General features: G+C 33.9%; 1 protein-coding gene across 1 annotated transcript; it reads right to left on the reverse strand.

Moving 5' to 3' along the window:
- Window positions 1-53: 53 nt before the first annotated feature.
- Window positions 54-5,109, reverse strand: Rpn5 (regulatory particle non-ATPase 5). The gene is made up of 9 exons (XM_090104698.1): window positions 4,959-5,109; window positions 4,782-4,855; window positions 4,570-4,686; window positions 4,298-4,410; window positions 3,765-4,143; window positions 3,208-3,431; window positions 2,722-2,878; window positions 778-941; window positions 54-292 (listed from the first exon to the last, which is right to left on the reverse strand). The coding sequence occupies exons 2-9, from the start codon at window positions 4,839-4,841 to the stop codon at window positions 154-156; spliced, it is 1,353 nt and encodes a 450-aa protein (XP_089960824.1). The 5' UTR covers window positions 4,842-4,855; window positions 4,959-5,109; the 3' UTR covers window positions 54-153.
- Window positions 5,110-14,678: the final 9,569 nt, after the last annotated feature.

Consider the following 14,678-nt stretch of genomic DNA (forward strand, 5'->3'; position numbering starts at 1 on the left):
AAAAATGCATTTTTTATAATTAAGTACCAAATCAACCAAATAATAAAACGCCGTTATTATATGAAATATTTATTCTCTAATCTTATAGAAATACATTTAAAAGTAAGTTTGAGGCGTTCAGAAATAATGAACACATTGCTGATCGAAATGCATTTAGTCCGCAGTAGCGAGCAGATGTTTATGAACGCATTCCTCTTTGTTAATCAAATGTGTGGTTTTGTTAACAAGTTGCATCAACGTGTTGAGGTTCTGCGACCATTCGTTCAAACGGTCCGATGAGTCCATGTTCAATCTGAAAGGGAGTAAGACAGTTTAAATGTGCTTTTACACTGATGAAGAAGAAATTTTTATGCATAGTGTGGCATGTAGAAATAATTAAGCTGTACTTTTGCAACAAATAAGTCAAGTTTTGTCACACAATATCTAATGAATGACTGTCATTTGACTGAATTTTGATTTAAATAAATTACTGTGACGGTTTTGCTAGTGGTTAATGGTAAGGATTAACCGAATAAGGAGTTAGAATCCCTTTTCACTACAAGTTTTTAAAGTGAAACTTTTATTACATCGTCTCAAACTTTTTGGTCTGTGTAGCGCATGTCGCGTGTATCGCGGCTGCCGAGTAGGTATACCTACTCGGCAGCCGACCGTCACGCGACATGCGCTACACAAAGCAGTGTTCGGAACCGTTCGAACAGTTTCACTTTTACCGTGGTTTCATAAAACCACACAAAATTTTTTTTTCTCGTATTCAACCAAACATAATTATATGCTTACCTAAAGTGCACTACACCAGCTGGACGGTCGATTTTGGCTTTCACCACACTGCTTACAACGAGCTGGCTAAGTGCGTCTTCTGTCTCAGTCACACTTAAGCCTAGCAGTTCGCTCATACGTTGAAGCGTTATACGCGTGTAGTACATTGACATTATGCGGATATTCTGCGGGAAGAGAATAAAATTTTAATGTCGGCTTTTAAAAATTTACATAGACGACATAAATTAAGATTAGTTCATTTCATCCACAGTTATAGATCAACATGAGGTACATACACTGGGGTAGATCCCTTTAAAAATAATAAAAAGTGCAAAAAAATCGCAGTCGGATGAAACCCATTAGAAAAGGAGGGGAATATGATGAAAATTAAAGGAAAAATAAATTACGGTCAACCCGAGTTCGGGAAGTGGGAGGGGGGAGCTTTTAAGAGAAAAAAATGGTTTCTCTCGATTTCCGACAAAACTACAAGTCCTACGGAAAAAAGTTCAATGGCAAAGTTGTAGGTAATAAAAAGATCTACAACTTTTGTATTGACAATTTTTTCATATAAGCTCAAAATTTAGGTGAAAAATTCAAAAAACCAAGTTTTTGGGTTTTTTATTTTTATCTACTTCAAAATTTATTTATTTTCTACGAAATTTGGTGGAAACTTGCTTTATTATGTCCCAAATACACTGTAATTTATTTGATTGAAAATATTTATTTTTTCGCCTTATTTTGAATTAATACCAAAAAAAATAACCTAATTTTCAATCGAAAAGTCACCCGTCAAAATATCAGCTTTTTTCAAAAACTTTGGGAGCCTTTTATTCATTGAAATCTCTACTTTCATATGGTGTAAAAAAAATTAAAACATTACCATAGTAAATGTTCTCAGGAAATGCATACAAACAGTGTGAAAATGAGCTTTTACTAAATCAGGCACACTTCTCGAACTCTATATCTTCTCTTGTATCGGCTTTTCGGTAATATTTCAAAAGAAAAAAAATTATCTGTTCTAAGTTTAATATTTTACAGCATATTCAAAAGCAAAATGATGTCGATAAAAACATTTCAGGTAGTTTGAGAAGTGTGCCTGATTTAGTAAAAGCTCATTTTCACACTGTTTGTATGCATTTCCTGAGAACATTTACTATGGTATAGTTTATTTTTTTTTACACCATATGAAAGTAGAGATTTCAATGAATAAAAGGCTCCCCAAGTTTTTGAAAAAAGCTGATATTTTGACGGGTGACTTTTCGATTGAAAATTAGGTTGTATTTTTGGTATTAATTCAAAATAAGGCGAAAAAATAAATATTTTCAGTCAAATAAATTACAGTGTATCTGGGACATAATAAAGCAAGTTTCCACCAAATTTCGTATAAAATAAATAAATTTTGAAGTAGATAAAAATAAAAAACCAAAAACTTGGTTTTTTGAATTTTTCACCTAAATTTTGAGGTTATATGAAAAAATTGTCAATACAAAAGTTGTAGATCTTTTTATTACCTACAACTTTGCCATTGAACTTTTTTCCGTAGGACTTGTAGTTTTGTCGGAAATCAAGAGAAACCATTTTTTTCTCTTCCCTCCCTCTTCCCGAACTCGGATTGACCGTAATTTATTTTTCCTTTAATTTTCATCATATTCCCCTCCTTTTCTAATGGGTTTCATCCGACTGCGATTTTTTTTTGTTTCAAAAATTATCTACTCTAGTCTAACATATATTAACAAAACACTATTGCTTTATGTTTAAGGAATAAAATACTTGTGTGTGTTATGTGTTTTATTATTTCACCCTTTTTTTAGCAACTAGTTTTACTGTATTCAAATGTGTATAATGTTAAATCGTAAGATAGAAACAATAAAGGGGATAATCTTTTAGAATTACTAATTGTTTGTGTGATAATAACAAAAAAAAACCAGAAATATTACAATCTAAAAAAATTTTATAAGTACTTACATGTTCTACAACCCTGTTCTTAAGATCGTTCCAGCGTTCTTGTCCTTTTTCATCAGATGGATTGAAGTATGGTGTTGCTCTAAGCATTTTTTCATATGAGGAGCAAAGCATATTCCATCTGATTATCTCTGGGTTGATGAACAGACCCAGGAGTTGTCTATAAAAGGAGAAAGTCACAGTTATAGCTGGTTATAAAACATATAAAGTATTAAAAATTTAATAATAATATGTACCTACATTATCAAATTATTTACTTTTTACAAATTTTTCATATTGATTTGAAATATTTTTGTTACAAGAAAAAGATGAAAGAAGCAAACATTTTTTTTTTCATCATAAAAATATGACTCCAGTCTGATTTTACAAGTTTCCATTAACTTTTTCGCTTGGTTGTATAATTTTATACCTATTCTATCTACCAAAATATACCAGCCTTCATTCACCTCTAAAAATCATAATAGTACTTTAAATTTAGATCAAACTTACTTGTACTCAGGTAATTTATCCAACTCCTTATCCTCATTAACTCTATGCGTCAAGTCGGCTTGTTCATTATCATATGGCGCTAATACGAGGAACACGACGCTACCAATCAGCGCCTCGGAGCCACCCGATTGGCCGAGAGCGCGGAAGTGACGACATACTGATAGGTACGCTCCATTGTGTTGATCTACAGCTATCATTAGCCGATAGAACTTTTCTTTAAGCTCCTGTAATTAATATATTTATTAATATTGTTAAAGAACAGAATTGTGGTAATTGTTAAAAATATTTATTGACGATTCGAAAGTGCTTCTAAAAGAAGTCTAATTGAATAAATAATGTTTGAGTTTGATTTTGGATTACCTTTTCCATTGCTTATTATATACATATTTTTGTTCATCCGTTTTAAGAACCGTTCTATTATAATGATGAAAAATTGAAACAATCAGCTGTTTACTACTGCTTCAACTTCCCATCAGAGCTTTTGTTAGCTAATTATTAAATAACCTGTTAAATAACAATATTGATATAAATAAAACAAAAAATATCATATTTCTTACCAGTGTATTTTCCTCTTCAAAGAACTTGGTATTAATCTTCTTGGAGATGATTTGAGTTCTGATATAATCTTTTATAGCTAGACAGAGCCTCATTTGCTCCAAGATTAGTTCCACCTTCTCTCTCTTATCCATAGAGCCATATGTCTCAACTTGCAATTCTTGTATTATCTTTGCTGCTTCTGCAACATTGTCTTCCTCTTCACGAATTTTAGCCAAAATATGGGTGAGGCGAGCTCTCTCTACCTCCACATAAATTTTCCCTTCAGTTATTGTTCTCAGTGTTTCAATGAGTTTTATTTTCGTTTCTTTGTCTGGTGTTTTGTCCACATAGGTACAGCACTCTTGGACCATCTTTACAACAGCTTGCTTGAGTTGTGACCTGAAAATATTGAAGTTTTTAAAATATGCTGTATGAATTCTTCTCATGTTTTCAAGCAAATGTTATTTAATTTACACAAAATATAAACACAAATTGTTTCCATAATACCAGCTGAAATTTTATTTAATTGAAATTTATCCCTCAATATTCTTACCTTCTCTTTGAAAGCAAAATTATGTGATCATTTAATGCTGTCCAGTTCTTAGCCTCAAAACATATTTGTACTATAGTGACCAAGATCCTAGCTGTTGAAGCCATATCAGCTCCCTGTAAAAATATGATTGTAATTAAGAGAAAATTTCAACAATGGAAACGTAAATATCAGATACCTTCTTTATGTTGGGTAGGTATACAATGCTATATTCAAGAAAAGCCTCTACATGTACACTGTTATATCTTATGACTTAGGAATGAATATTTAATTACCGTTCTGGTTTGTTTTTCAAGAGCTAAGAGTTGGTCAATAGCTTCTTGAACCTTGCCACTAGCTGCCCATGATTTCCAGATAGGTATCTTTTCATCACACGTAGCACTATAGTCAACCTGAACAAAGAAACAGAGTTATTCCACCGTAACTTACGAGTCATTGTAAGTTTAAACATATCAGACAATATATTATTTTGTAATGATAAACTTACTTCCATTTTTATTATTTTGCCGCTAGCATCGAGGCTTTCGATATCACCGTTGGAAGTCATGTTAAAGGTTTATACTGAAATGTAGAGTAATTCAGTCAGTACTACGTTAGTGAAAATGCATATATTTGTTTCCATTAGGAATTACTGGATATAATTAGTAATCGACAATCTACTTACTGGACAACCTTTGCAGAAAAAAAAAAATTAGTTAAATGAAAGAATGTTTGTAATAACAGAGTTTAGAGTTATTTAAAGTTGCAATTTGCAAATTTTAATATTTTGGGCTAAATGCAAGCTCACTGCTAATGACAGGACAACAGACCGATGATCGATGACATTACACTGACAACCAAAGATAATATAAAAATGAACTAAAATAAAAATAAATCATGCCATTCACATTAATATTTTTGACGAAAAAATGGACAAGTTGCTTATTAGGTATTCTGTTCTTTAGAATGATGAATTTGAAGGGTTTTAAGCTAATGCATAGCTTCTATATTGAGCGCGGGGGCCGAATCCAGAAATTCCGTAATGAAAAACCTCACGCTCCCGGCTCCCCACTCCGACAGGCACGGAGGTGTGGTTTGAAGGCATAGCATGCTTATAGCCACAGCCCACAGCTTATAGCTTTACCGCGGCCGGTAGTCTCCGAGTGCCACACGTCTTTTTTGTATTACATATTAAATAATGGATATTCACGTAACTTCACTAGAGTACCAGAACTATAAGTTTGGAGTTTTAATAATAAATAATAATAATATTATTAAGACATATTAATAGAGTAAGCATTTCATCATTGTAGTCTCAGGCATAATATCTTATAGCGGCAGTACACATGGGGCCAAGGCGTTGGGCCAACGTGTTGGGAAAAAATGAAGTTTCCTGTTCACACATTGGCGTACAGATCATTCTGCATTGGCGATTCAAGGATGGACGTAGTCCGTAGAAGTTCTTGCAGCCGCGGCAATTTATTTATACAGTGCGTTTAATTATTACGTACATGTGCATCAATAACAATGAATGTACTCTGCCGTCTGCGATGATACTCTATTGTCCTTTTTTATTTCTGTATAAATACTTATAACATTATTATGTTTAGATTTTTTCAAATGTTTAAAATGTGTAAATTTTACACTTAATTTAATTTTAATTACCTATAAAACGAAACTTTAAAGATTATAATATAATATTAAACACTTGACCGTAATTTGAAGCTTACTTCATTGAGAAGGTACCTAGCTTTTTCCGCCTATTTTGCCCTCTCTTTCCGTTGTATATATGCTATCTCTCTCGCACACCTCTCCACCAGGTGGCGGGGCGCACGATAATGTGCGGGCGCTGGATGTTTTTTCATTGGCGTCTAGCTTCCGCCGCGAGAAGGTTGTCTACAAGACTACAACCTTGGTGCTATTAAGTATTAAGTATTGCTTAAAGCAAGTGCTAAAAGTGTTAAAAAGTGTATCCCGTCGGATCGGTACAGTGAGTTATTTTTACATCTATTCTAATAATATTTTACTTAAAAATGAGTAAAAATCTTTAAAGTCAACGGTATAATCGTTGGACTTTATTTAAAATGCTGAGGTTTTTAATGAATCCTTCAGCAATAGTTTATTTTTCAATATGCTTAAATACTTAATAGCATGAATAAAGATATTTAAAATTAACGATACAACCGTTACATTTTACTTGAAATAGTAACTTTTCTTTTGAAATATTTCATTATGCAATATGTACTAATTAATATTTGAATTTTTAATACTGTGAGTAAAGCTATTTTAACGGTGTTACCGTTCGGCTTTACTCGAATCGTTAATATTACTTTTGTGATTATTTGATATTACTAGATATATCAAATACCCTCTCTTGTATATAGATATTTTTAATTTTTTATTTCATTTTTAATAATGTGTTTTTATTATAGTGCGACATAAAAGAGATGAAATTAATTATTTTGGAACTAATTCGTTTTTCATTACCTGGCAACCCTGAATTGGCAATGTAGCTGTCAAGTTGAATAAAAATTTGTTGTTTTTTTCGTGAAGTGGAGAATTATTGAGATAAAATTGTTATTTAGAACAAGAAATTTAAATAAAAAAGGAGACATCATGAAAAAGGTTAAACGTAGCGGTGTCCGTGATGTGGTGTATAAAGTTTTTATTCGGTGTTTGTCCGAATTTCAAGCTGGAAATTTATTGACTGATTTGGAAAACGTTTACAAACGTACAGCAGAATATACCGGTGAGATTCCATTTATTTTTGCTCAGTACTACGTAAAATAGAATATTCCATTAGTGACGAGTGTTTAATGTATGTATGTATGGCGATTATTACGTTTTCGCAATTTAATTTGAGGTTATTTGTATGTAAACAAAAACTAGTTTTTATAGTGCGACCAGCACAATTTGAGTCAAGAAGTTATATCCAATCCAACCAGCCTCAAATAAAGTACCTAGTTTAGATTTTACTACATAGTATAGTGATAACTGTTTTCATACAGCTATCTATCTATTAATCAATAAAACCATAAGAAAAAAAATCATATTTACTGTATCATATTTACAGATACTGAAGATGCCCCGTACCCTCTTGCCAGTACTTCGAAACAGAGTGATGATCAGTCCTTTGAAGGAGTAGAATATTTAGATTTTGATGAATTATATTAATGTACAAAATTTATCTACAAAAAAAATAAAAATATGTGGTTTTCAAATCGCCTTGTTTTTTTCTACCCGACGGACCCAGAAAGAGGGTAATGTGTTTGAGCTGCATGTATGCTTGTTTGTTTGTATGTTTGATTCTATGTGCGCCTCTGCAGTCTAAGCACTTGACCGATTTTTATAAAATAACTAATTCCAAATACATTTAAGTAAAATTTGACCTAGGTAGGTCAATTAAAATACTAATGTAATTTTGTCTTAAATTTACACTATTGCTACAATGAAACAATTATAACGGTTTAAATCGCGGTATTTATTTTAGATTATAATATATATAGATTTTTGGATTTTTATTCTATAGTATCAAGATCGCTTGCGTCGCAGTATCAGTGTTGCTATATGAGCGACGGTGGCGCCCTCATTTATTTTCATCTCTTTTGTGTCGCACTGTACAAGGTTACAAGTGAATTTTTCTTGGAAAAATTACAATTAATACCTACTTAGTATGGATATGAGCCAACTCAAAGCTTTACAGGCATACAATCCATTGCTACGACTTTATTACATTGTCGTTATCGCTAGGAACGGTTCGGAATTCCTATAATAGTTTATTACTAAAAATTATCGAACGAGATGAGTCAGCTCCAAGAAGTCACGACATGTCAGAACATGTTGTGATATTATTTTATAAATCGTACGGGAGTTACCGCTCAACTGAATAATGATGGAATTCGCTCATGTATAGTAGATACGTACCATGAATGTACCACACATTCAAAACTATCCGTAATCTATACGTGTCCTTTTATGAGTATTATTCTGATCCGTTTTTATGTGAAAATAGACATATTACACACGGCTAATTTGATTGAAAATTACAAATTGTTTCAAATGATGCAACTTTTTTGTTTAAACGAGTAAGTACCAAAATTTTACAATTAAATTCTTTGGTTTACTGAACTTGTGCTGAAAGGGTTATCGTATAATAATTATCGAGATACCTTAATATAAATTAGATTTAGATACATTTATTTCAAAGGATTTACAATTCACTTCTAACGTTTTAGAATAATATTATAAACTTGTACACCTTGACAAAAAGTAAAAAATTGCGGGTGAGTGGAGATTATTTTGTGCAATTAATTAATATAACGTCCTACGACGGTATGGTTGCGTTCGTAAGGAATGTTAACGGATATAAAGCAACTAAATGTTACATCGATTGCATGAACAAAAATAAATATGAATCGAAGTTCATTTTAAAATTTAGCGAATTGATTTGAATTATGAATTTATTAAATAGTTAGTTCTTTTTTATATAAAGTATAAACAAAATAATTTATTACCATTGTCAAATCAATTCTTATTAATTCATCCTGGACAGTTGTCGCTAACATTGGAAAATAAGTTAAAGGACCTTGTTAATTGCTATATTATTTAAATGATTATTTACTGCTAATTTTATATTAGCACTAAGGTGTATTCTTGCTCGAAGCAGAATACATAAATGTGGCCACTACTCCTCGCAGGGGTTAGCCAGGTCAAATCCACCCTCGCAGGGTGTCTCTTAAGCATTTTTTGGCAGGCCCTACTTATTTCTAGTTACAAACATCCCTCGCGCAGCTGTCGCTCGCAGGGAAATGGTGCAAATATATATCGGCCCTCGCGGGGCTTTGATTACAACCGTCCCTCACGGAAAAGATGGTGCAAATATATATCAGCTCTCGCGGGGCTTTGATTACAACCGTCCCTCGCGGAGAAATGGTGCAAATATATATCAGCCCTCGCGGGGCTTTGACTACAACAGTACCTCACGGAGACATGGTGCAAATATATATCAGCCCTCGCGGGGCTTTGATGGCGATTGGTGCAAATATACAAAGGATTGATCATTAAAATGATCATAGATATTTGCTTTCGTCAACGAGGACCCACGAAAGAAGTTTTGGATATGACCGTATCGGATCTTCACTCTTCTAAGGTAGGTAGAAAAAGGTTTTGAAATCTTCTTCACAGTGGGCAGTATAGTAATATGACCTAATAAATACAATAAAGGTTAGAGACGTCAAATAATGGGCGCATGAAATTGATACTTCGTATCCTAAAAGTTTACGCTTCAGGAATCAGGAAACCACCACCACCATTGGTTTACCAATTATGGAAATTGGAATTGAACAAATCGTATTTACCAATGTAAAGCCTATTCACAACAAAGGAAGGCCAGTCGGATCAAATATCATCTCGCAGATGATTTGTGGCGGTGGTTTCGAGGATTGTCACCAAGCCTTGTGTCAACGGTATGTTTGGTATCGTCATTCAATGGCACTAGCCGACCAATTTTCATATAAAAACATCGGAAGAGATTTTTTAATCGCAAAGCGATTGAATGTAACAAATGACGATTGATTCAAAATCAAATTTCAAATTTCAAACGATTGATTACGTATATTTGACCTCTCATAGGCCTATTTTAGTTGCCCGGTCTTGTAGGCAATTTATTTGACTCGTTTTTCAACCCATTTGACCTCATTATTGCACCCATGAGATTTTTCTTCAGGGCTCAAACAATAAATCGCTGAGGGATTAGGATAATCGTTTGTTAGACAAGTTTCTTGTCATCCCACCAGGATTATTATATTGTATAATAAAGTTATATACAACTATTTACGTAAAACGTTTAAGTACTCAACGAATACTGAGAATACTGACTGTTGAGTTACATAGGATAGAGGATAAATAACGGAAAGTCAATCTATCCAAACAAAAGCCTCTTATTATTAGATATTACTTGGAACCCCTACCCTAACGAGAAAGCTCTGCCAAATGACTGTTCATTTCTTTGCTTTGAGGGGGGGGGGGGGGCAATAAATGAAATGCAGTAGGTACAGACTATACGGCTTTTAAAATATAAGTCTGGTAAGCGAACTAAACTTTGCTAGTTTAGTTCTTGCTATATCGCTGTCCGTGGCTGCCTCGCGTGTTTACGGATGAATAAACGCATCCACAGCTAACTGTCCTATACTGTCATAATCTTAACACAGATTCATTGGACATAGCTCCCCACGAGCTCTGTTCTTCATTTTTGCACTCGCACAACTGTGGACAACACGAGAGCAATGCCTGCATTGGTAGCAGTTACAATCAAGGGCTAGCAAGGTAGGCTAGCCATATTACGGATGTTGGAACAACCGACTATATTTAGGGCAATTTTCTTTGTCCAGTGTAACGTTTAGACTGTCGTAGCATTCCTACGGAACAAAGATGGGATCAGATCTGCATCCTTAATGAAGTTAATCGGAAGGAGATACTTTCAGACGACGATAGTATTCAAAATCCACCATATTCCTGAGCATAATAATGCATAGTTAAGCTTATAATCTCTCTTGCCATTATCCTGCAGCAGAATTCCTTGGCGATAATTTGTTCTCGTAATGCTGGGGCCACACTAACGTCTAACGTCTAATGCCCTTTATCGCGATAATTATTCCGATAATTTTTAAGGCGTTAAGTGGGTGGCTACACTTCAACGGTCAACGTGAATGCCGATTGTTGGCGATAAAAACGGCGTTAATTTTACTAAAATTCTAGCAAGATGGACGTAGTGTGACCGCTTCATTGCGTTAATTCTTTCGATAAAGCTATCGCCTCGCCAAACGGCAATGTTAATGCCGTTGTTAAATAATACTGGCTACACCTAAAGTTAACGTCCATTATCGCGTTAATTAATGGCATTTCCCGTTAGTGTGGCCCCAGCATTAGAACGAGCGAGGTTGTTACGATAATATGAGAAATCCTGTCAGTTAGAGACCTGAACGACGCGATAGAGTACCGCTATTTCAGTAGTAGTAGCACCTAGAAGGGTGAAGATATTCTGGAAAGCGGAACTGAAGGCCCGGTCAGCAGCACCAGCCACCTAATAGACAGTGTTCAGTGCTGCACCACTATAATCTGCAAAATGACTCTGACGGTATGAAAATGTGGAGTACATTTTCAAAATATCAAATGATATAGTTGGAATAAAAATCCTATTTGCCTCCGTCTACCCAAAAGACGTACGGTCTGCGGTACGGAGTAGCTAGTAGTAGTTGGTTGAATTATAATAAGTATAGCAAGAAGAATTATATAAGTATATATTTATTACCGACTGGATAAATTTGGCTCTTTTCCTATCTGACGTTCATATAGCTGTTGACTGCCTAGTGTTATGCACAAACACTATTATAAATAAGTCACGTTATGTAGTCCCGAGACTTTCGGTATATAAGTTCTGATGTAAATCATAATTATATCTTAAAACTGAATTGATTAAAAGTAACGTACTTAGCTGTAGTAATTGCAGTTTTGGGACACAGATAAGCTCTTTATCATTTTAGTCCCTTGTGTTCAGTATATTTGTTTCCAGTACAGAGTTTATGACCTATCAGTTTTAAATAAATAATTCATGCATTGTACTGAAAGTACCAGCCATGTTTAGATTATGATTGCGACGTTGGCTCTAAACATTAAAAGATACCGCACGGTTTAGTTGGATGTTAAAAATCTGTATTATAATTTAAACCATTTACCTGTTTTGTTATTTTATTGCCTTATTCAAGGGGTGACCTTTTAAATTTACTTCTGACCCCAAAAGTAAGGACCAAGGTCTCTTCTTGTCCGCTTGTAGCAGGTTGGGTTAAAACTGTGTGAGTTGAGACATTTGGTAATTCTATGTTAAGATGATTCAATGATGCTTCTGCAGAGTTCTAATTGAATAAATAAAGGTTTGAGTTTGAGGTATTTTTGCCTCGTCGGGATCAGCTGTTGCTTCATTTTGTAAGTAACATCTAAATGCGTAATTGAAAGTCGTTACTGGCGCTTTCGCAGATTTACGCTAAAGATAGTGGAAATTGTAGTAACTTTAACTTTTCAAGCCCAAAAAAGGTTAACTAAGGTACGCTTGAACCAATCTCATAAGTTATAATACTTTTAATCATTATGATTAACTTTTTGGTTCTTATTTGATTAACTTTTCATCTGGGATTGTTAATATATTATATAATATAAAAATTTGTGTGATTTATTAGTAGGTATACTATCTGCACACCTTACTCTTTCAAATAAAGAAATAAGTAATTACTTATGTATTCAAATTCACATTGGCGTCACATTGTACACCAGGTGGGTAACAAACAGGTCTCAATGAAGTAAGCTTCAAATTACGGTCAAGTGTTTAATAGCTGTGTTTTACCTGAAAATAAAACACATATTAAATACTTACCTATATTTGAAGCTTACACTTAACGTCCACCTGTTGTGGATTTCGACTCAATGAAAAAACATCCAGCGCCCGCACATTATCGTGCGCCCCGCCACCTGGTGGAGAGGTGTGCGAGAGAGATAGCATATATACAACGGAAAGAGAGGGCAAAATAGGCGGAAAAAGCTAGGTACCTTCTCAATGAAGTAAGCTTCAAATATAGGTAAGTATTTAATATGTGTTTTATTTTCAGGTAAAACACAGCTATTATTATATTAAATGATAATATTATTTATGTAATAAAGCACAATTTGATCAAAACCACGCTCATTGTATATTGTTATTTAATTTTTAAGAACAAGTAACTTTTTAATACTATTTTACTCATTTTATAAATATATTTTTTTTTTATCGCATTGTATGAAAGTGAGATAAGAAAAACATCTAGAATCTTATATATAAAAATAAATCGCAAAATGTGTTGGTAAGCGCATAACTCGAGAACAGCTGAACCGATTTCGATAATTCTTTTTTTGTTATATTCCTTGAAGTACGAGGATGGTTCTTATGTAGAGAAAACGTAAACATGTACCACGGGCGAAGCCGGGGCGGACCGCTAGTAATATAATAAATAGAAAATAAAACATCTGATTTATTGAGATTGGCTTTTATTTTTCTGTAGTTCATGCCGTGGATTCCAAATTATTCCTTCATGTCGATACAATTCTACGAATTGTAAAACCTCATTGCTTGTCCACATCGGCGCCTCGGGCCTCCATCGCTATTGGAACATGGTTAAACGTAAATTTCATTGACGCGCAACGATACTGTCTCCGCTGACGCGTAACAACAAACTGAACAAGAGTCAAGACACCAACGTGTGAACGCTGTTTGCGGAGCGCGCCAAGATCCTTTGATGTGTGCACAAAAAACCGACAACATTCGGTTGGCCTGCCAATATTGGCGCCAACTAGGCTAATGAAGCCAACATACCGCCAAGTAGCTCTCTACACGTTGGCCCAACCCGTTGGCCCAACACGTTGGGCCCATGTGTAGTGTGTACTGCCACCATTAGAGTATATATTACAGTAGTATAGAGCGCGTGTATTGCACAAATTGCTTAGTGCACATCGTAGGCAGATGAGCTATAGATACTATATAGATGTGTGTGTGACCAATAGGGATGGGTAGGTATCAATTGCGTGTTGAGCTATCGATAAGTTATGTAAATAAATATGTATCATAAGTAAATTTTTAAATTGAAACTTTTATTACATCGTCTCAAACTTTTTGGTCTGTGTAGCGCATGTCGTGTGACGGTCGAACCCTCAGAGCAATATTTAGTGCAATTTTTTTTAATAATAAATCAAACAATAATAAGTAATAATGTTTTAAAAATGTTAAATAAAAATAAGAAATAATTAATTATTTAAAATGATAATATAATAAATAATATTAATATTTTTTTTTTATTTAATTTTATCCATTCTACTATAAAATGTTCAAAATTAATTTAGCGGTTCAGAAAATATATTATCGTAACGTTACATACTTTACATTTACACTATAATACATTCGCATTCATAATATTAGAAAGTCTATCATACAAAACACACCACAAATTTATTTATAATACATTTTTAAAAGAGTTTTAATTTTAAAGTTAAATAATTTGTTATAATATAGTTCTTCCTCCCACCTCCTCTTCACCCCCGCGATGCTAGATTTATTTTCATAAAAATAAGTATAACAATCGACTTAACTACTGATTAAATGTGATAATGGATTTCAATTTTGTGTATTTTATAGTATCGTTTTTGCAAGATAGAACTGCATATTTCACCATGTTTATTCGTAAAAATGAATAAAATTCCAGAGCAACGCACTTCGTCAGCACTCAACCACGACTACGAGTGCGCGCGGCCGCGGCGGGAACGTCGTGTTGTTCCCACCTGTGCCTACTGTTCCCACTTGGTTGTTCGCACTCTATAGATACTATAT

The sequence above is a fragment of the Colias eurytheme genome, chromosome 8, assembly GCF_061535395.1.
Source record: "Colias eurytheme isolate Ceu_HAF_F1 chromosome 8, ilColEury1 Martin Lab GWU primary, whole genome shotgun sequence".
Taxonomy (NCBI): Eukaryota; Metazoa; Arthropoda; class Insecta; order Lepidoptera; family Pieridae; genus Colias; species Colias eurytheme.

Bases quoted from the DNA above. Each gene is read 5' to 3' on its own strand.
- Rpn5 (XM_090104698.1), bottom strand. From the start codon at position 4,841: ATGACTTCCAACGGTGATATCGAAAGCCTCGATGCTAGCGGCAAAATA. The intron at 4,687-4,781 runs GTAAGTTTATCA...TTCTTTGTTCAG, and splicing joins GCAAAATAATAAAAATGGAA to GTTGACTATAGTGCTACGTG. The intron at 4,411-4,569 runs GTAATTAAATAT...ATATTTTTACAG, and splicing joins TTGAAAAACAAACCAGAACG to GGAGCTGATATGGCTTCAAC.